Source organism: Anomaloglossus baeobatrachus, chromosome 1 (genome assembly GCF_048569485.1).
Source record: "Anomaloglossus baeobatrachus isolate aAnoBae1 chromosome 1, aAnoBae1.hap1, whole genome shotgun sequence".
NCBI classification, from domain to species: Eukaryota; Metazoa; Chordata; class Amphibia; order Anura; family Aromobatidae; genus Anomaloglossus; species Anomaloglossus baeobatrachus.
The window spans coordinates 643,528,663-643,552,314 of record NC_134353.1 but is presented as its reverse complement, the minus strand read 5'-3'; the positions used below and the strand labels follow the sequence as shown (position 1 = coordinate 643,552,314).

At 52.1% G+C, this 23,652-nt stretch overlaps 1 protein-coding gene and 1 non-coding gene across 2 annotated transcripts in view; both read right to left on the bottom strand.

Annotated features, from left to right (window-relative positions):
* The window catches only part of SUPT16H (SPT16 homolog, facilitates chromatin remodeling subunit), a 114,398-nt gene extending 103,494 nt beyond the window's left edge, over positions 1–10,904 (bottom strand). Inside the window, exons 1-3 of the mRNA XM_075319628.1 lie at positions 10,448–10,904; positions 4,051–4,143; positions 3,784–3,954 (exon numbers count right to left, since the gene is read on the bottom strand). Of these exons, the coding sequence (XP_075175743.1) occupies positions 3,784–3,954; positions 4,051–4,143; positions 10,448–10,513 (330 nt within the window). The 5' untranslated portion in view covers positions 10,514–10,904. The remainder of the gene's footprint in view (positions 1–3,783; positions 3,955–4,050; positions 4,144–10,447) is intronic.
* LOC142258811 (small nucleolar RNA U6-53/MBII-28) lies at positions 4,220–4,317 on the bottom strand. The gene has a single exon (XR_012727876.1). It is a non-coding gene; the product is annotated as a small nucleolar RNA U6-53/MBII-28 (small nucleolar RNA).
* Positions 10,905–23,652: the final 12,748 nt, after the last annotated feature.

Sequence of the window (23,652 nt, the reverse complement as noted above, 5' to 3'; positions counted from 1 at the left end):
GTAAACAAAATTCTCTTTTTCTTTATCGTTCCTATGGGAGACCCAGACAATGGGACGTCTCAAAAAGAGAGGTGCACCGCCTAAGAGCAGCGGTGCGAGACACATAGATCCGGAGCGCCCGCAACAGATCCAGAGTATGCAACGCTTTCTCAAAGCGATGAACAGGAGCCGGACAAAAGGAAGGTAGGGTAATGTCCTGGTTAAGGTGGAAAGGAGAAACCACCTTAGGAAGAAAGTCCGGAGTCGGACGGAGAACCACCTTGTCTTGATGAAAAACCAAAAAAGGTGACTCCGAAGAGAGCGCAGCCAAATCAGAGACTCTCCTGAGGGAAGTTATGGCCACTAGAAAGACCACTTTCTGTGAAAGACGATACAAAGAAACCTCCCTAAGAGGCTCAAAGGGGGGTTTCTGCAAAACCGTGAGAACCAAATTGAGGTCCCAGGGATCCAAGGGCCGCCGGTAAGGCGGAATGATGTGAGACGCACCTTGCATGAAGGTGCGGACCTGAGCCAGCCGGGTGATACGCCGCTGGAACAGCACTGACAGAGCCGAGACTTGTCCCTTGAGAGAGTTGAGGGACAGTCCCAGCTGCAGACCAGACTTTAGAAAGGACAGAAGGGTCGGCAAGGAAAAAGGCCAAGGAGGATGGCCGGAAGAGCGACACCAGGACAGGAAAATCTTCCAAGTCCTGTGATAGATCTTGGCAGAGGAAGACTTATGGGCCCGAGTCATAGTGGAGATGACTTCAGGGGGGATACCAGAAGCCGTCAAGATCCAGGACTCAAGAGCCACGCCGTCAATCTGAGAGCCGCAGAATTCTGGCGGAAAAACGGACCTTGTGAGAGAAGGTCTGGACGGTCCGGAAGATGCCACGGCACCTCTACGGACAGATGGAGCAGGTCTGGGTACCAAGCTCGCCTGGGCCAGTCCGGAGCAATGAGGATGACTCGACGGCCCTCCATTCTGATCTTGCGCAGAACTCTGGGCAAGAGAGCTAGAGGGGGAAACACGTAGGACAGACGAAACTGGGACCAGTCTTGAACCAGAGCGTCCGCGGCGAAGGCCTGAGGATCGTGGGAGCGAGCCACGTAAACCGGAACCTTGTTGTTGTGACGGGATGCCATTAGGTCCACTTCCGGAGTGCCCCACTTGCGGCAGATTGACTCAAACACTGCCGGATGCAGGGACCACTCGCCACTGTCCACGGTTTGACGGCTGAGATAATCTGCTTCCCAGTTTTCCACGCCTGGGTTGTGGACTGCGGATATGGTGGACTTGGGAGTCCTCCGTCCATTGAAGGATGCGTTGTACCTCCAACATTGCCAGGAGGCTGCGTGTCCCGCCTTGGTGATTGATGTAGGCAACCGCTGTCGCGTTGTCTGACTGGACTCGGATGTGCTTGCCCGCCAATAGGTGGTGAAAAGCTAGGAGAGCAAGAAGCACGGCTCTGGTTTCCAGCACATTGATTGAGAGGGCTGACTCGGACGGAGTCCAAGTGCCCTGCGCTCGGTGGTGGAGACATACCGCTCCCCAGCCGGATAGACTGGCATCCGTGGTGAGGATCACCCAGGACGGGGCCAGGAAGGAGCGTCCCTGAGACAGAGAGAGGGGCCGAAGCCACCACTGAAGAGAGCTCCTGGTCTGTGGAGACAGAGCCACTAACCTGTGCAAGGAGGAAGGCCGCTTGTTCCAACAGTGGAGAATGTCCAGCTGCAGGGGCCGCAGATGGAACTGGGCAAAGGGAACAGCCTCCATTGACGCCACCATCTGACCCAGCACCTGCATCAGGTGCCTGATGGAATAACGGCGGGGCCTCAGCAGAGAGCGCACCCCCAGTTGGAGGGACTGCTGTTTGACTAAGGGCAACTTCACAAGTGCCGGCAAAGTCTCGAACTGCATCCCTAGGTACGTGAGCCTCTGGGTCGGAGCCAGAGTGGATTTGGGCAGATTGACAAGCCACCCGAATTGGGCTAGAGTGGCGAGAGTGAGCGAGACACTCCGCTGACAGTCTGCGCTGGATGAAGCCTTGACTAGAAGGTCGTCCAGGTAAGGAATTACTGCCAACCCCTGGAGGTGCAGAACCGCAACCACTGCTGCCATGACCTTGGTGAATACCCGAGGGGCCGTGGCTAACCCGAAGGGGAGAGCAACGAATTGGAAATGTTCCTCTCCGATTGCAAAACGTAGCCAACGCTGGTGTGAAACTGCAATTGGCACATGCAGATAGGCATCTCTGTGCATGTGTGGATGTATGCCTCCTGAACACAAAGCGATAAACTGGCTAGATCTGGTTCTCCAGGGGGTGTATAAGCTCAGAGGGAGGAGCTACACTTTTGAGTGTAGTACTTGGTGTGTCCTCCGGAGGCAGAAGCTATACACCCAATGTCTGGGTCTCCCATAGGAACGATAAAGAAAGTTGTCTCGTAGGTAGCGAGGTTGTTCCTCGTTCCTGCGGAACCACATATCGCTGTGTGTGACACCGCAGGAGCGACGATCATCTCCTTACCTGCCTCCACCGGCAATGCGGAAGGAAGGAGGTGGGCAGCATGTTCCGGCCGCTCATCTCCGCCCCTCCTCTGCTATTGGACGGCTGCCGTGTGACGTCGCTCTGACGCCGCACGTACCGCCCCCTTAGAAAGAAGGCGGTTTGCCGGCCAGAGCGATGTCGCAGGGAAGGTAAGTCCGTGTGATGGGTGTAAGCGATGTTGTGCGCCATGGGCAGCGATTTGCCCGTGTTGCACAACCGACAGGGGCGGGTACGCTCGCTAGCGATATCGGTACCGATATTGCAGCGTGTAAAGTGCCCTTAAGGCTTGGTCTGCATTCACTGTGTATTCTCAACAAGGGAACATGCAGTCTATGTAAAGGTCTCAGGCGCTAAACAATGGTAAGTCAAAAAGTAATTGACAAAGCTTTGTTGATGGTTAAGATGATTTTAAAGGCCTTTAAGAGTTTATCCTAAAGTGAGCTCAGTCCAATGCTAACTATATAGAAGGAAACATTGTGTCACAATATACATAACTGAGCTTCATCTACACAACAATTCTCCTATCAAGACATGACAAACAAGTCACCAAATTATTAGCACCTATTGTATTTCACTTTATTAGTGACAATGGAAGGACTGGTAGTATTTACTGATTTTGTTACTTGCAGCACTTGTTAATGTAACGCCAGATACTACTGTAATTGGGGGGGGGAGGGGGTAGCCCCTGCTGTAAGATCCATATATCACGCCAGAACTTTTGGAGAACTTGTTCAGATGCCTCCATATAAAGAAAAGCTATCAGAGGGGAGAGGGGGGGGGGGGGGGGGGGGGGAGTTCTTAAATTGGGGCAATACATTTCTTTATACCCTGGAACCAGTAAGAGCACCCTACAACCTGTCCCAGGGCTGAACATGCTTGGTGTGCTTTCCCCAATAGCCTCACAATATGTGGTTTTGTTCAGAGGCCATTGCACCTATGGTATTAAACTGGCCAGACACATTAGATGGCTATCTGCTGAACGTTCTGAAGACAACTATCCCATACACTATCACTTGGAAGAAAGGTCCTGTGTTCTCAATGAAAAAGCCATCAACAATGCGACTGATAGCCCAACATCTCTCCTGATCAGTCAGCCGGTGCGCCCCCATACACAAAACACCATTGTCCGAACCCGTCAATATCAGTGGGTGCAGCCATTGTTAGTCTAATGTGTATTTAGCAGTACTATGGAATCCGCTATCTCATGGCGCGTGGTCGTAGAGGCATGAACCGCGTTGTGACGTAAACCACGTACCTTTTCCCGGACCAGCAGTGTGATCGCCGGGGTGCCATTAGCGTTTTCGTTGCCTTTCGTGTTTGCGATCTGCTTTAGGAACTCCACTTTTTTCTTGCTGGCCATGAAGATAATTTTCTCCTCGCAGAAAACCATTATTGTGTCTGTTAACTCATAACCGAAAAGCCAGGTCTAAAAGAAGCAGACAGAAATAAGGGAAAACATTCCAAACTTTAGATCATGCTGCAAAAACCCCACAGAATTATCAATGTACAAAAATGCTCTGACCTGTAGGGCGGTGGACTTGGCGTACACAATCTCCTCATCCACGCCCACTGACACCACAATGGCGTCCACATTGGAAAAGTCGTCTTCACCTTTCTGAAAAATAAAATTACAGATCAGGAAAGAGAATAAAGAGTCTACTGGGAATGAAAAATTATACCTGATGTCATGGCCGCCTCAGTCAGTCAGTCACACTCATTCACTGCCAGCACAGAAACCACATGCTCCTGGTGGCAGCGTCAGTATTAGCATGGCAACTCATCACAGGCACTGCCAGACAACAGTAGGCACAAATGGGGCATTTACCAAGAAACTTAGCAGAAATAGTCAACGTGGCATGGTCAGACTTGAACTCATGGCCCCAGCATCGATGCTGGATAACTCTGCTAGCCCCTAAGCCACTGGGCCATCTGTCTGCACCAATGGAACAGATGACATTAGCCAACCTGCAGGAAAATAGCAGACAGTTTAGGCCCAAGATGAGAAGCCCAAGATAGCAGTACATAGCAGCATAATGCAAGTGCATGGAGCACAATGAGAGCCACAGGGGACAGCATCCATGACAAGCCCCAAACTCCAGCGGGTTCCATCTATGGGGCACAATGAGACCCACAGGGGACAGCATCCATGACAAGCCCCAAACTCCAGCGGGTTCTAACAATGGGGCACAATGAGACCCACAGGGGACAGCAACCATGACAAGCCCCAAACTCCAGCGGGTTCCATCTATGGGGCACAATGAGACCCACAGGGGACAGCATCCATGACAAGCCCCAAACTCCAGCGGGTTCTAACAATGGGGCACAATGAGACCCACAGGGGACAGCAACCATGACAAGCCCCAAACTCCAGCGGGTTCTAACTATGGGGCACAATGAGACCCACAGGGGACAGCATCCATGACAAGCCCCAAACTCCAGCAGGTTCCATCTATGGGGCACAATGAGGACCACAAGGGACAGCATCCATGACAAGTCCCAAACTCCAGCGGGTTCCATCTATGGGGCACAATGAGAACCACAGGGGACAGCATCCATGACAAGTCCCAAACTCCAGCGGGTTCCATCTATGGGGCACAATGAGGACCGCAGGGGACAGCAACCATGACAAGTCCCAAACTCCAGTGGGTTCTAACTATTGGTGGGCACAATGAGGACCGCAGGGGACAGCAACCATGACAAGCCCCAAACTCCAGCGGGTTCCATCTATGGGGCACAATGAGGACCGCAGGGGACAGCAACCATGACAAGCCCCAAACTACAGCGGGTTCCATCTATGGGGCACAATGAGACCCACAGGGGACAGCAACCATGACAAGCCCCAAACTCCAGCGGGTTCCATCTATGGGGCACAATGAGGACCGCAGGGGACAGCAACCATGACAAGTCCCAAACTCCAGTGGGTTCTAACTATTGGTGGGCACAATGAGGACCGCAGGGGACAGCAACCATGAGAAGCCCCAAACTCCAGCGGGTTCCATCTATGGGGCACAATGAGGACCGCAGGGGACAGCATCCATGACAAGCCCCAAACTCCAGCGGGTTCTAACTATGGGGCACAATGAGACCCACAGGGGACAGCAACCATGACAAGCCCCAAACTCCAGCGGGTTCCATCTATGGGGCACAATGAGACCCACAGGGGACAGCAACCATAACACAACCCAAACTCCAGCGGGTTCCATCTATGGGGCACAATGAGGACCGCAGGGGACAGCAACCATGACAAGTCCCAAACTCCAGTGGGTTCTAACTATTGGTGGGCACAATGAGGACCGCAGGGGACAGCAACCATGACAAGCCCCAAACTCCAGCGGGTTCCATCTATGGGGCACAATGAGGACCGCAACCATGACAAGTCTCAAACTACAGCGGGTTCCATCTATGGGGCACAATGAGGACCGCAGGGGACAGCAACCATGACAAGTCCCAAACTCCAGTGGGTTCTAACTATTGGTGGGCACAATGAGGACCGCAGGGGACAGCAACCATGACAAGCCCCAAACTCCAGCGGGTTCCATCTATGGGGCACAATGAGGACCGCAGGGGACAGCAACCATGACAAGTCCCAAACTCCAGTGGGTTCTAACTATTGGTGGGCACAATGAGGACCGCAGGGGACAGCAACCATGACAAGTCCCAAACTCCAGTGGGTTCTAACTATTGGTGGGCACAATGAGGACCGCAGGGGACAGCAACCATGACAAGCCCCAAACTCCAGCGGGTTCCATCTATGGGGCACAATGAGGACCGCAGGGGACAGCAACCATGACAAGCCCCAAACTACAGCGGGTTCCATCTACGGGGCACAATGAGACCCACAGGGGACAGCAACCATGACAAGCCCCAAACTCCAGCGGGTTCCATCTATGGGGCACAATGAGGACCGCAGGGGACAGCAACCATGACAAGTCCCAAACTCCAGTGGGTTCTAACTATTGGTGGGCACAATGAGGACCGCAGGGGACAGCAACCATGAGAAGCCCCAAACTCCAGCGGGTTCCATCTATGGGGCACAATGAGGACCGCAGGGGACAGCATCCATGACAAGCCCCAAACTCCAGCGGGTTCTAACTATGGGGCACAATGAGACCCACAGGGGACAGCATCCATGACAAGCCCCAAACTCCAGCGGGTTCCATCTATGGGGCACAATGAGACCCACAGGGGACAGCAACCATAACAAGTCCCAAACTCCAGCGGGTTCCATCTATGGGGCACAATGAGGACCGCAGGGGACAGCAACAATGACAAGTCCCAAACTCCAGTGGGTTCTAACTATTGGTGGGCACAATGAGGACCGCAGGGGACAGCAACCATGACAAGCCCCAAACTCCAGCGGGTTCCATCTATGGGGCACAATGAGGACCGCAACCATGACAAGTCTCAAACTACAGCGGGTTCCATCTATGGGGCACAATAAGGACCACAGGGGACAGCATCCATGACAAGTCCCAAACTCCAGCGGGTTCCATCTATGGGGCACAATGAGAACCACAGGGGACAGCATCCATGACAAGTCCCAAACTCCAGCGGGTTCCATCTATGGGGCACAATGAGAACCACAGGGGACAGCAACCATGACAAGCCCCAAACTCCAGTGGGTTCCATCTATGGGGCACAATGAGACCCACAGGGGACAGCAACCATGACAAGCCCCAAACTCCAGCGGGTTCCATCTATGGGGCACAATGAGGACCGCAGGGGACAGCAACCATGACAAGTCCCAAACTCCAGTGGGTTCTAACTATTCGTGGGCACAATGAGGACCGCAGGGGACAGCAACCATGAGAAGCCCCAAACTCCAGCGGGTTCCATCTATGGGGCACAATGAGGACCGCAGGGGACAGCATCCATGACAAGCCCCAAACTCCAGCGGGTTCTAACTATGGGGCACAATGAGACCCACAGGGGACAGCAACCATGACAAGCCCCAAACTCCAGCGGGTTCCATCTATGGGGCACAATGAGACCCACAGGGGACAGCAACCATAACACGTCCCAAACTCCAGCGGGTTCCATCTATGGGGCACAATGAGGACCGCAGGGGACAGCAACCATGACAAGTCCCAAACTCCAGTGGGTTCTAACTATTGGTGGGCACAATGAGGACCGCAGGGGACAGCAACCATGACAAGCCCCAAACTCCAGCGGGTTCCATCTATGGGGCACAATGAGGACCGCAACCATGACAAGTCTCAAACTACAGCGGGTTCCATCTATGGGGCACAATAAGGACCACAGGGGACAGCATCCATGACAAGTCCCAAACTCCAGCGGGTTCCATCTATGGGGCACAATGAGAACCACAGGGGACAGCATCCATGACAAGTCCCAAACTCCAGCGGGTTCCATCTATGGGGCACAATGAGGACCGCAGGGGACAGCAACCATGACAAGTCCCAAACTCCAGCGGGTTCCATCTATGGGGCACAATGAGGACCGCAGGGGACAGCAACCATGAGAAGTCCCAAACTCCAGTGGGTTCTAACTATTGGGCACAATGAGAGCCACAGGGGACAGCAACCATGACAAGTCCCAAACTCCAGCAGGTTCCATCTATGGGGCACAATGAGGACCGCAGGGGACAGCATCCATGACAAGTCCCAAACTCCAGCGGGTTCCATCTACGGGGCACAATGAGACCCACAGGGGACAGCAACCATGACAAGCCCCAAACTCCAGCGGGTTCCATCTATGGGGCACAATGAGGACCGCAGGGGACAGCAACCATGACAAGTCCCAAACTCCAGTGGGTTCTAACTATTGGTGGGCACAATGAGGACCGCAGGGGACAGCAACCATGAGAAGCCCCAAACTCCAGCGGGTTCCATCTATGGGGCACAATGAGGACCGCAGGGGACAGCATCCATGACAAGCCCCAAACTCCAGCGGGTTCTAACTATGGGGCACAATGAGACCCACAGGGGACAGCATCCATGACAAGCCCCAAACTCCAGCGGGTTCCATCTATGGGGCACAATGAGACCCACAGGGGACAGCAACCATAACAAGTCCCAAACTCCAGCGGGTTCCATCTATGGGGCACAATGAGGACCGCAGGGGACAGCAACAATGACAAGTCCCAAACTCCAGTGGGTTCTAACTATTGGTGGGCACAATGAGGACCGCAGGGGACAGCAACCATGACAAGTCCCAAACTCCAGCGGGTTCCATCTATGGGGCACAATGAGAACCACAGGGGACAGCAACCATGACAAGCCCCAAACTCCAGTGGGTTCCATCTATGGGGCACAATGAGGACCACAGGGGACAGCAACCATGACAAGCCCCAAACTCCAGCGGGTTCCATCTATGGGGCACAATGAGGACCGCAGGGGACAGCAACCATGAGAAGTCCCAAACTCCAGTGGGTTCTAACTATTGGGCACAATGAGAGCCACAGGGGACAGCAACCATGACAAGTCCCAAACTCCAGCAGGTTCCATCTATGGGGCACAATGAGGACCGCAGGGGACAGCATCCATGACAAGTCCCAAACTCCAGCGGGTTCCATCTATGGGGCACAATGAGAGCCACAGGGGACAGCATCCATGACAAGTCCCAAACTCCAGCGGGTTCTAACTTTCGTCTAGTGGATCACAGTGGCTCCTTCGCCTGCATTACGCTGTGATGCGGCATACAGTGATGTATCGCTGTGCTACATGTCACATCCAGACGCAGTGTAGACCAGCAGCCGGTGTAAGGCTGAGGTCACAAACCTTCTGTTATGATGTTTTTTTACAGGAATATTAAAAAGCCTATTGATGTTTCTGGAGATAATCGGGCAAACGTGTTACATCCAGAGCACAGACTGTGGGAAGAAAGCCGGGAAACAAGTAGAAAATGCCCGAGCGTCACCAGTACAACTCCAGCAGCTGGGTACTGGGCAGAGACAAAACACATGCAGCGCACACACAAGGTGACACTGGGTTCCTATGGTGCCCTCCTCCAGAACCATCACTTCTAGCAGAGGAACCATACGGGGCACAGCACCACCCTGCAGACATGGCACACTGCACATGCTCCACGGTGGCGCACACACACCGCACATGCTCCACGGTGGCGCACACACACCGCACACGCTCCACGGTGCCAAAAACACACCGCACACGCTCCACGGTGCCAAAAACACACCGCACACGCTCCACGGTGCCAAAAACACACCGCACACGCTCCACGGTGCCAAAAACACACCGCACACGCTCCACGGTGCCAAAAACACACCGCACACGCTCCACGGTGCCAAAAACACACCGCACACGCTCCACGGTGGCGCACACACACCGCACATGCTCCACGGTGGCGCACACACATCGCACATGCTCCACGGTGGCGCACACACACCGCACATGCTCCACGGTGGCGCACACACACCGCACATGCTCCACGGTGGCGCACACACATCGCACATGCTCCACGGTGGCGCACACACACCGCACATGCTCCACGGTGGCGCACACACACCGCACATGCTCCACGGTGGCGCACACACACCGCACATGCTCCACGGTGGCGCGCACACACCGCACATGCTCCACGGTGGCGCGCACACACCGCACATGCTCCACGGTGGCGCGCACACACCGCACATGCTCCATGGTGGCGCGCACACACCGCACATGCTCCATGGGTACCTAGGAGCTGGTCTGGCATGTGTGCAGCATATACTGAGCCCTGTGGGTGTGCCCCTCACTCCTGTGTGCGGGGTGTATACTGTATGTGTATACTGTATAGATACGGGGCGCCCACATGCGAGCACAGAGGGCCGCACACGTGACCCGGCGGATGCCGGCTGCTGGCGCGAACGGCCGGGGCGCTGCAGGGTACAGAGCACGGTACGGTACGGGGCAGTGCTGGGGATCGGCGCAGCGCAGGGACGGGCCGCCGCCATTCATCACCTTCCAGTTGCCGTACAGCCGCTTTATTCGCCGGTAATAGGCCTCCTTATCCAGGCTGACCGCCATCCTGCTCCTGGCTCCCTCCCGGGGCAGGCCGGGCTTCCCGCGTGTCTTTCCTAATCTCCTGGCCGGGAAAGCTCGCAGTCACTTGGGGAGGATTCCGGGAAACACCGCGGGCTGGATGGTGGCCTGCGCGGGCTTCTAGCTCCAAACGCACAAACGATGGCACGTAGAGCGGGAAATCCCGAGCTGCCAGAGAGAACCGGGGGCGGAGAGAAAGGCCCGACATAGGCGGAGAGCTTGGCCCACAGCGCCCCCTGTCGCCGGATATGCGCATCTACTGAGCCTGTAGACTGTCAGGAGCAGCACCGGAGGTGTCACCGGCCGCTGCCCCGAGGCCTCCAGTGCCCGCCGTTATTAGTGGCGGTGATTTAGTGTTAACATGGTTAGTGAAGGCACTGCGCGAGATAGTCTACCAGCCCCACTGCAAAGTGGAGCCCGTGCGCTAACCAATCAGGCCACGTCTTTTACTATCAGCCTGCCTTAGTAAAATGAGAGCTGCAATCTGATTGGTTGCTATAGACAACTTCCTCACATTTATCAATCACTAGCCTTGTTAGAGGGGCTGTCCAGGATTACAGAAACATGGCTGCGGTCTTTGCAAACAGTGCCTCACTCCTGTGTAAAGGTTTGGAGTGGTACTGCAGCCAATGCTCTTCAATGGAGCTGAATCCCTCTCATAGAAACTCCAACATCATGGAAATGTGAGGTCACCGAGTTCTCTGGGCCTCATATTACACTCCATAATGCACATTTCATGGATATCTGAGCATGGGCATACATAGAAATCATGGGGCCCCTTGCAGAATTTCTAATTGGGCCTCCCCACCAAAAAAATAAATAAAAAGTCACAGAAGAGCATATATCACAACTTTATAGCCCTTACAAAGTAATTTCTTTTTCGCTCCTAATTGGGAGACCCAGACAGTGGGTGTATAGCTACTGCCTCTGGAGGCCGCACAAAGAACTACACTTAAAAGTGTAAGGCCCCTCCCCTTCTGGCTATACACCCTCCCGTAGGAGTACGGATTCCTCAGTTTTAGCTTTGTGCGCAGGAGGTCAGACACGCACGCATAGCTCCATTGTTTTTAGTCAGCAGCAGCTGCTGACTATGTCGGATGGAAGAAAAGAGGGCCCATACAGGGCTCCCAGCATGCTCCCTTCTCACCCCACTGTATGTCGGAGGTGTTTGTAAGGTTGAGGTACCCATTGCGGGTACGGCGGCAGGAGCCCACATGCTGATTCCTTCCCCATCCCTTTTTACAGGGCTCTGGGTGAAGTGGGATTTACTGGTCTCCAGGCACTGAGACCGTGCTCCATCTACAGCCCCTGGAGAAGATGCTGGATGGAGCGGAGTACATCAGGGACATGGCCCTGCTTCCTCAAGGTACTCTGTGTCCCCGTGCATTTGGCGCTCACACCGCAGCATGCTGGGTGTTGTAGTGCGCCGGGGGACATCAGCGCTACGGCGCTTGTGCCATGGCCTCATTCAGCTTCGCTGAAGCAGGCACACTTATGGGAATCGGTCGCGCCGGCCGCTGGGACTGCGGCGCGGCTGGCACTTGTGGTGCGCCGGGGACTTCAGCGCGGCCCGCGCTTTTACGGCGGCCGCGCTGATAACTCGAGTCCCCGGCTTTTGCGGCCTGCTTCCGTTCGTTCCCGCCCCCAGACCTGCCAGTCAGGAGAGGGGCGGGACGCTGGCCACTTCTGGGAAACGGTCGCGCCGGCCGCTGGGACTGCGGCGCGGCTGGCACTTGTGGTGCGCCGGGGACTTCAGCGCGGCCCGCGCTTTTACGGCGGCCGCGCTGATAACTCGAGTCCCCGGCTTTTGCGGCCTGCTTCCGTTCGTTCCCGCCCCCAGACCTGCCAGTCAGGAGAGGGGCGGGACGCTGGCCAGTGCATCAGCGCCGAGGGCTGGAGTCGTTTTTACATACTCCAGCCCTCACAATCGGCACAGAGGGGACACTGTTTCCCGCACTTTTGTTTGGGAACTCCCACGGACCGCCCCTCTCCACAGACGCCGGCAGCCATTCCTGCTGACACGCTGAGCTGCAGAGGGGAGCCGGGGAGACCCAGACAAGGAATTCTGCGCCTCTTACCCGCTATCAGCGGGCGGTAAGCAGCCCTCAGGGCTCACCCCCTCTTGTGCCAGTAGTATTCTTAGTATATTGTTTCTACAAATACTTGGTATTACATAGCGCTGGTCGCCCTTTGGCTATAGACTCTCTCACATTGCAGAGAGCCAGCAGCATGTCGTCCGTAAAACGCAAGGGTGCCACGGCACAGACATTATATGCTTCCTGCACCGCATGTGGGACTTTTCTACCGGCAGGCTCCACGGACCCCCATTGTGTGCAGTGCTCGGCCTGCGGCGCTTGCACAGTCGGGACCTCTGCTGGACGTGACCCAGGGTGTACCACCTGTGAATGCTGTCCAGGTGACAGGAACTGAGTTTGCAGCTTTTGCTGACAGAATGTCTCTCACTATGTCACAAATTCTTGACACATTGCGAGCTAGGCCTGTACTTCAGGCCACGGACACTGTGCAATCATTGCCCCCTGGTCCCCCTCAGCTCCAAGCTCCGGGACGGGCATATACACCTCAGGGTGAAGACTCTGACTCGGACGATGGCCCCGGGCAGCCTAAGCGGGCTCGCTATGACGGGCCTTCACATTCATCTCAATGGTCAGGATCCCAGCGAGATGAATCTATGGGTGATGAGGCGGACGTAACTGATCAGGATTCTGATCCTGGGACCGCTCTCAATCTAGATACACCAGATGGTGACGCCATAGTTAATGATCTTATATTTAACATCAATAAGATGTTAAATATTTCCCCACCAGCTCCTCTTGTAGAGGAGTCAGCTTCGCAGCACGAGAGAATCCATTTCAGATACCCTAAGCGTACATTAAGCACTTTTCTGGACCACGCTGACTTTAGAGACGCAATCCAGAAACCCCACGCTTATCCTGAAAGGCGTTTTCCTAAACGGCTTAAAGATACACGCTACCCTTTTCCCCCTGAGGTGGTCAAGGGTTGGACCCAGTGTCCAAAAGTGGATCCTCCAATTTCCAGGCTTGCAGCTAGATCCTTGGTTGCAGTTGAAGATGGAGCGGCACTTAAAGATGCCACTGACAGGCAGATGGAGCTCTGGCTGAAATCCATCTATGAAGCGATTGGAGCGTCATTAGCGCCTTCTTTTGCGGCCGTATGGGCACTCCAAGCTATCTCAGCCGGGCTTGCGCGAGTCGACTCAGTCACACGTGCATTTGCCCCGCAGGTAGCACCATTGACCTCGCAAATGGCGGCATTCGCGTCGTACGCGATTAATGCTGTTCTTGACGCTACAAGCCGCACGGCAGTGGCGTCAGCCAACTCCGTTGTTTTGCGTAGGGCCCTGTGGTTGAGACATTGGAAAGCAGATTCTCATTCCAAGAAGTGCTTAACCAATTTGCCTTTTTCTCGTGACCGATTGTTTGGAGAGCGTTTGGATGAAATCATCAAACACTCCAAGGGTAAGGACTCATCCTTACCGCAACACAGACAAAACAAACCCCAACAGAGGAAGGGTCAGTCTGGTTATCGGTCCTTTCGAGGACCGGGCAGGTCCCAATTCGCCTCGTCAAAAAAGACTCAAAAAGACCAGAGACGCTCAGATTCTTGGAGGTCTCAGTCACGCCCAAAAAGGACAGCCGGAGGAACCGTTGCCAAGACGGCGTCCTCCTGACTTGCGGTCTCCGATTCCCACACCCGCGGTCGGTGGGAGGCTTTCCCACTTTGGCGACATTTGGCTGTCACGCGTCAAAGACCGTTGGGTGAGGGATATTCTGTCTCACGGGTACAGGATAGAGTTCAGTTCTCGTCCGCCAACTCGTTTCTTCAGAACTTCTCCACCACCAGACCGAGCCGATGCTCTGTTGCAGGCGGTGGCCGCTCTAAAGGCGGAAGGAGTGGTGACCTCCGTCCCTCTTCAGGAACAAGGTCACGGTTTTTACTCCAATCTGTTTGTGGTCCCAAAAAAGGACGGATCGTATCGACCCGTCCTGGATCTAAAGTTACTCAACAGACACGTAAAAGTCAGGAGGTTCCGGATGGAATCCCTACGCTCCGTCATAGCCTCAATGTCTCAAGGAGATTTTCTAGCATCAATAGATATCAAAGATGCGTATCTCCACGTGCCGATTGCACCAGAGCATCAGCGTTTCCTACGCTTCGTCATACACGACGAACACCTACAGTTCGTAGCGTTACCTTTCGGTCTGGCAACAGCCCCCCGGGTCTTCACCAAAGTCATGGCAGCAGTAGTAGCTGTTCTGCACTCACAGGGTCACTCGGTCATCCCGTATCTAGACGACCTGCTTATAAAGGCACCCTCTCAAGAGGCATGCCAACACAGTCTGAAGGTGGCACTAGACACTCTCCAGAGTTTCGGGTGGATTATCAACTTTCCAAAGTCTCATCTAACCCCGACCCAATCTCTGACTTATCTTGGCATGGAGTTTCATACTCTCTCAGCGATAGTGAGGCTTCCACTGGACAAGCAGTGCTCGCTACGGACTGGAGTGCAATCTCTCATTCAGAGCCAGTCGCACTCACTGAGGCGCCTCATGCATTTCCTAGGAAAGATGGTAGCAGCAATGGAGGCAGTCCCGTTCGCGCAGTTTCATCTGCGCCCTCTACAATGGGACATTCTACGCCAATGGGATGGGAAATCGACGTCCCTCGACAGGACTGTCTCCCTCTCTCAGACTGCCAAGGACTCTCTGCGTTGGTGGCTTCTCCCCACCTCATTGTCACAGGGAAAGTCGTTCCTTCCCCCGTCCTGGGCAGTGGTCACGACGGATGCGAGCCTATCAGGGTGGGGAGCGGTGTTTCTCCACCACAGGGCTCAGGGGACGTGGACTCAGGAAGAGTCCGCCCTGCAGATCAATGTTCTGGAAATCAGAGCAATCTATCTTGCCCTGCGAGCCTTCCAACAATGGCTGGAAGGCAAGCAGATTCGGATTCAGTCGGACAATTCCACGGCGGTGGCGTACATCAACCACCAAGGGGGAACACGCAGTCGCCAAGCTTTTCAAGAAGTCCAGCGGATTTTGACGTGGGTGGAAAGCAGAGCGTCCACCATATCCGCAGTTCACATCCCAGGCGTGGAAAACTGGGAAGCAGACTTTCTCAGTCGCCAGGGCATGGACGCAGGAGAATGGTCCCTTCCACCGGACGTGTTTCAGCAGATCTGTTGCCGCTGGGGGACGCCGGACGTCGATCTGATGGCGTCACGGCACAACAACAAGGTCCCAGTTTTCATGGCACGGTCTCACGATCACCGAGCGCTGGCGGCAGACGCCTTGGTTCAGGATTGGTCGCAATTCCGACTCCCCTATGTGTTCCCACCTCTAGCATTGTTACCCAGAGTTCTCCGGAAAATCAAGTCCGACTGCCATCGAGCCATACTCGTCGCTCCAGATTGGCCAAGAAGGTCGTGGTACCCGGATCTGTGGCATCTCACGGTAGGCCAACCGTGGACACTACCAAACCGTCCAGATTTGCTGTCTCAAGGGCCGTTTTTCCATCTGAATTCTGCGGCCCTGAACCTGACTGTGTGGCCATTGAGTCCTGGATCCTAGCGGCCTCAGGTTTATCTCATGAAGTTGTTGCCACAATGAGACAGGCTAGAAAACCATCCTCAGCTAAGATCTATCACAGGACGTGGAAGATATTCTTAGCGTGGTGCTTGGCTCAAGGGTTTTCTCCCTGGCCATTTGCATTGCCAATTTTTCTTTCCTTCCTGCAGTCTGGGTTGGAAAAAGGTTTGTCGCTTAGCTCGCTTAAGGGTCAAGTCTCCGCGCTATCCGTATTCTTTCAGAAGCGCTTGGCACGGCTTTCTAAAGTACGCACGTTTCTCCAAGGAGTTTGTCATATCGTTCCTCCTTACAGACGGCCATTGGAACCCTGGGATCTGAACAAGGTTCTCATTGCTCTCCAGAAGCCGCCTTTCGAGCCTTTGAAAGAGGTTCCCCTTTCTCGGCTTTCACAAAAGGTAGTTTTTCTTGTGGCGGTCACGTCTCTTCGAAGAGTGTCCGAGCTAGCGGCGTTATCTTGCAAATCTCCCTTCCTGGTGTTTCACCAAGACAAGGTAGTACTGCGTCCAATTCCAGAGTTTTCTCCCAAGGTGGTTTCTTCCTTTCATCTCAATCAGGATATCACTTTGCCATCTTTGTGTCCGCATCCAGTTCACCAATTTGAAAAGGGTTTACATCTGTTGGACCTGGTGAGAGCACTCAGGATTTACATTTCTCGCACGGCGTCTCTACGCCGTTCTGATGCGCTCTTTGTCCTAGTCGCTGGTCAGCATAAGGGATCGCAAGCTTCCAAATCCACCCTGGCGCGGTGGATCAAGGAACCAATTCTTCACACATACCGTTCTGCTGGGCTTCCGATTCCATCTGGACTGAAGGCCCATTCTACCAGAGCCGTGGGTGCGTCCTGGGCATTGCGGCATCAGGCTACGGCTCAGCAAGTGTGCCAGGCGGCTACCTGGTCGAGTCTGCACACGTTTACCAAACACTATCAAGTGCATACCTACGCTTCGGCAGATGCCAGCCTAGGTAGACAGGTCCTTCAGGCGGCGGTGGCCCACCTGTAGGAAGAGGCTGTCTGACAGCCCGTTCATGTGGTATCTTTTTACCCACCCAGGGACTGCTTTTGGACGTCCCACTGTCTGGGTCTCCCAATTAGGAGCGAAAAAGAAGAAGGGAATTTTGTTTACTTACCGTAAATTCCTTTTCTTCTAGCTCCAATTGGGAGACCCAGCACCCGCCCTATTTGTTCTTAGGGTTTCGTTTTTCGGGTGCACATGTTGTTCATGTTGTTTCTTAAGTTCTCCGATCTTGTTATCGGATTGAATTTGTTTTTGAAACTGTTATTGGCTTTCCTCCTTCTTGCTTTGGTACTAAAACTGAGGAATCCGTACTCCTACGGGAGGGTGTATAGCCAGAAGGGGAGGGGCCTTACACTTTTAAGTGTAGTTCTTTGTGCGGCCTCCAGAGGCAGTAGCTATACACCCACTGTCTGGGTCTCCCAATTGGAGCTAGAAGAAAAGGAATTTACGGTAAGTAAACAAAATTCCCTTCTTTCCTCTTATTGAAGCCCCTAGATTCCCCTTTCATTGCACCCATAAAGTATGATGGCAACAAAAGTGCCCCACAAACACTGTATGATTCCCCACAGTAAATTCTTCCATAATATCCACCACACACAAAGTATGATGACCCTATTGTATTCCCCTTCAACTACCCTAGCAATGAATGGCAACCCCAACAGTATGATCCCCAACTGTGACCCCCATACAGCCGTGCATGCAGTATAATGGCCCTTACTATCCTCCAAATAGTATAATAGCCTCCACAAAGTATTATAGACCCCACACAAACCTTCACACTATATAATTGCTTGCACACAGTATAATGGCCCTCATATAACTCTAGATAAAGTATAAAGGCTCCCTCATAGCCCTCCATCAGACCACATAGTGACCAAATAATACAGCATACAAGAGAGAAATACCATCATATTGTGACCAGACCACTTATTACGATGACATAGTGACCAAATACAACCACACACCAACACCCCATGACCAGACCACAGAGTCACTGAATAATACTACAAAGATGATCATGACTAAAAACCACAATACTAATAACACTAATATTACCATCAGTGCCATTATACACAGGAGCTCTGTATATATTGTCAGTGTACAGATAATACAGTGTTCACCGGTGACATTATACACAGGAATTCTGTATATAGTGTATAAGTAATACTGTGACGACATGTCAGTGCCTAGCATGGGTTAAGTTTCTTATAATTCAGCCAGACATGATGATAGTTTGTTTATAAACAGGGGATAAGCCCCTCATTGCTTCTACAAGACTCTTAAGGCCCAGTCACACACAACGACTTACCAGCGATCCCGAAAACGATGCGACCTGGGAGGTCGCTGGTAAGTCGCTGGGAGGTCGCAGGTGAGATGTCACAGTCAGATCTTACCAGCGATGCAGGAACAATACAGGTCGCAGTAGTGACCTGTATAACGATCTCAGCAGTCATTGTGACCCTGTCACACAGTGTCAAACACAGCGATGAGTCCTGCCCAGCAGGACATCGCCTTTGAAGAAAATGGCCTGGACCATTCTGCAACGACTAGAGATCTCACAGCAGGGGCCTGATCGCTGGTAGGTGTCACACATAACGAGATCGCTAACGGGATCGCTACTGCATCACAGAAACCGTGACTCAGCTGCGATCTCGCTAGCGATCTCGTTATGTGTGACGGTACCTTTAGGAATCTAGTGTTAAAGTTCTTGTTGACTCACGTAATTGCCTTGGCCATTGAAGGTCAGATACCCAGACAAATCAATTATGTGACCCTCCAATTGCATTACTATGTGTCTTGCTAGATTTGATGTAACTTAGCGGTCTCTCCCTCATCTCTGCCAGAGACCACTACTACTAGGGATATGTTGTATACGGCTTGAAATCTAGCCAATAAGAGCCCAGTCTTATCCAACAATCGTGAAGACCCCCAATGGTCTGAATGGAGAAGGAGGACTGTCCATTGCCCGGGTACACTCTTGCTACATGATACCAATCTAGGATCTGTGGATCCGATTGGCAAGCCATAACTGAACCTGGATTATAATACTATATGGACTTCAAAAGTATAATATATCAAAGGATAATCAAGGGATCCTCAATTCAAAAATCACTATGACAAAATACCCCATAAAACATCTTTATTACAAAAAATACAAAACAATCCCACACATAGGAAGAAATATTAAAAACATTAGTGCACACTAGTGATGAGCGAGTATGCTTGTTACTACTCGGTACTCGCACGAGTATCACTGTACTCGGGCTACTCGGCGGGGACCGAGTAATCTCGCGATACTCGTGCTGTACTCGTGGTCTTCATGTTGGCGCTCTTTTTACAGCCATCCCTTATGCAGGGATTGGCTGGCAGACCACTGCAATGCCACAGCCCTGTTACTTGTGGAATTGCAGTGATTGGCCGGCCCGCACAGAATGACCGTGCCTTTAGCCCGACACTTCCCCGCTCGGCTACGGCCCCTCCCGCACTCCACTCCGCGTGTATATATATATGCACGCTTACACACACACGCACGTTTTTTTTTTTAATTTACAGTTTTATGGTTTCTACATGCTGTCGGGGGTCATTTCAGAATAATACTCGGGTCTCCCATAGGATAACATTGGGCTCGGTGCTCGGGCCGAGTACACGAGTATTTTGAGATGCTCGGCCCGAGCCTCGAGCTCCCGAGCATTTTAGTACTCGCTCATCACTAGTGCACACGTGTGTCCCAACAAGGGAATCAAGTGAAAGGCATAAAAGTATACGCCCTTACAAATTGTCCCATAAAATAACCTCAAGGAAAGTGTCTCAGATAAACATGATTATTTCCCAACTATGTCCCTATGTTCACCCTTCTACTAATACGGCTTTAGATATTTTTTTTTACATTTGTTTTTTATATATTTTTAATGATAGAAAAAGACCATTCAAGGAAAAAATTCAGACCCTAGACAATGTAGGTAACATACTATACAGCTTATAAACTACCCATTAATGATAAACACAAAGCTAAGATCCTGCAGTCACTCCCAACCGCTGTTTGATCAGAGTACACTAAGGCGGGCTTTGCACACTACGACATCGCAGGTGCGATGTCGGTGGGGTCAAATCGAAAGTGACGCACATCCGGCGTCGCAGTCGATATCGTAGTGTGCAAATCCTTTTTTATACGATTAACGAGCGCAAAAGCGTCGTTATCGTATCATCGGTGTAGGGTCTGACATTTCCATAATGCCGATGCAGCGACAGGTACGATGTTGTTTCTCGTTCCAGCGGCCGCACACATCGCTGTGTGTGAAGCCGCAGGAGCGAGGAACATCTCCTAACTGCGTCCCGGCTGCAATGCGGAAGGAAGGAGGTGGGCGGGGTGTGTACATCCTGCTCATCTCTGCCCCTCCGCTGCTATTGGCCGCCTGCCGTGTGACGTCGCTGTAACGCCGCATGACCCGCCCCCTTAGGAAGGAGGCGGGTCGCCGGCCAGAGCGACGTCGCACGACAGGTGAGTGCATGTGAAGCCGGCATAGCGATAATGTTCGCAACGCCAGCAATCACAAGATATTGCTGCTGTGACGAGGGCGGGGACTATCGCACTCGACATCGCAGCATCGGCTTGCGATGTCGCAGCGTGCAAAGTACCCCTAAGGCTATGTGTGCACTAGAAAAGTACGAGAAGAAATGTACCCTATATCCCTCGTATATAGCTGTCAGCAAACATTTGTTCACTGGAACAACATTTTTAAAGTGTTGGTTACCATCAGTGAACTGTGTAACAACTAGTCCTGACCAGCTGAAGTCTACGGCACCATGCAGCCAACAGCGTACTGCTCCACTGGTAAAAATCCATACACCTAGCCAGGACCACATCTTTCCTGTAGTTTGCCAGGTTGTCAATTCCTCGCACATGACTACCGCCACGTGGCATGTTACACTTGTATAAAATGTCATATCTGAGTCCAGATATCTTTCATTGTTCTCAAATGCCAATTGGGCCAAGTGAAATGTAAATGTGTCTCTCATCGTGCTTTGAGAAAAACCATTAGATTGTGATTGCCACCTGACACACTACCTTTACTATGTAAATATAAAACGCAGTCTAGGGTGAGAATATCGCTGCTACAGCAAATGAACAACATCCTAAACTTCCTGTGATTATAACACCTTTCAGGATAGGCTGCTTTCACACATCAGTTTTTTGCCATCAGGCACGATCCGGCGAAAAATCTGATGCGACAGATCCGGCGAAAAAACAGATCAGTTGCATCAGTTTTTTCCATCAGTTCCTTAACTTTTTTGATGGATCCGTTGTGTTACTGAGCATGCTTAGTTCAAAAAACCGGATCCTGCGGCGTATCCGTTTTTTGCCGCATTATGCCGGATCCGGCGTCCACCGGCGCGATACAATTTTTCGCTAGAGACAAAAAACGTTCCCTTCAGTGTTCCATCCGGCCGCTGGACAAGCAAATTTTGCCGGATCCGGCGAAAGCCGGATGTAACGCAAGGCCATCCGGCACAATCCCGTGCTAATAGAAGTCTATGGGGGAAAAAACGGATCCGGCGGCAATAAACACCGGATCTAGTTTTTGTAGGTTTTTGCCGGATTGTGCCTGATGGCAAAAAGCTGATGTGTGAAAGCAGCCATAGAGTCATATCATATGTGTAATTTATCATATATTACAGGTGAAAAGAATAGGGAGCAGTATGCATGGGTAATGAATCCTCCCCTGGGTGGACCCAGTGAGGAGAGCACTGCCTATAACAAATGGATTATCTGTCTTATGTTCACACAAATTGGTGACCAAGCAAATCGGATTTGTGTGCAAATTTTAACCCATGTCCTTGGGGCAGAAAGGGACTTTCTTACAGAGGACTCCTATGTATAGAACTTTCCTGTTTTTTCACCTTTATTTTTATAACTGTTTTTTTCACCTTTTAGGTATGTCTGTTTTTTTTATACATATTAAGCACTGTACCTTTTATGTATTAAATTCTAAAACTTTAACAGCTTGCCTTGTTGCCCTAAAGAACCTAAGGCTATGTGCGCACGTTGCGTACAAGCCCTGCAGATATTTCTGCAGCGATCTGAAGAGCACATGTGCGCTTTAGATCGCTGCAGAAATGTCCGTAGTGAGCGCCGATTCCATGCGCTCTGCCTGCAGCTCCTGCCATAGACAGAGCAGGAGCTGCCGGCAAAGCGCAGGAAAGAAGTGACATGTCACTTCTTTTTGCGCAGCGCTTCGGCTGTAGCCGAAGCGCTGCGCTCTTAGACGCCACGTGCGCACGGCCCCTGCACAATCTCCATAGACTGTGCAGGGGCCGCAGGACGCATGCAGTTACGCTGCGCTACAAAGCGCAGCGTAACTGCATGTTTTTACGCAACGTGCGCACATAGCCTTAGTGTCTCCATAAAGACTTAAGGCCACATCTCACTAAAGTGAGAAATGGCATACACAGATTCTGCATAACGATGATAAATAATTACCACAATATAGTATAATATGCAGAATAAGGACCACAATATAAGACCAAATCGCTAATACAATATGAAAAGAACAAAGAACAGGAGGCGATCAAAAATAGGTCCAATTATATTTTTTATTGTTAATAAAAGTGCGGACAGGTGAAGGGAGTCAAACCCGGTATACATCACTACAGTTAACATGCACCAATTGTGCAAAACATTCTATAGAGTCAAGATTGTGAATCCATATGTACCCTCAAAAAATACAATCTGCATAAGGTATGAAGAGTTTATTTCTCAGATATCCCTTACTAATATACAAAACTCAATTACCCATACATGCACACACAGGGAGTACAACGTTATATATACAATGAAAGCCGTATGAACTGCTCCAGGCTCAAAACATGGAGCACATATTTAATCTGTGGACATAGACACATAAATTGTCCATCAATAACCCATAAGGTGCACAGAGGATAAAGTATAAGACCACTGCATTTATTCTTGTTGCATTTATTTACTAAGGTAAATATCGGGTAACAAACCCGATATTTACCTTGGTTACCAGCGCACACCGCTTAGCGCTGGCTCTTTGCACACCTAGCCACAGTACACATCGGGTTAATTGCCCGATCTGTACTCTGCTACGTGTGCAGGCAGCAGGAGCCGGCTTCTGCGGACGCTGGTAACCATGGTAAACATCGGGTAACCAAGAAGCCCTTACCTTGGTTACCCGATATTTACCTTCGTTACCAGCGTCCCCGCTCTCAGCTGTCAGTGCCGGCTCCTGCTCTCTGCACACATAGCCAGACAACACATCGGGTAATTAACCCGATGTGTACTGTGGCTACAAGTGCACAGAGCAGGAGCCGGCACTGACAGCTGAGAGCGGGGACGCTGGTAACGAAGGTAAATATCGGGTAACCAAGGTAAGGGCTTCTTGGTTACCCGATGTTTACCGTGGTTACCAGCCTCTGCAGAAGCCGGCTCCTGCTGCCTGCACATTCAGTTGTTGCTCTGTCG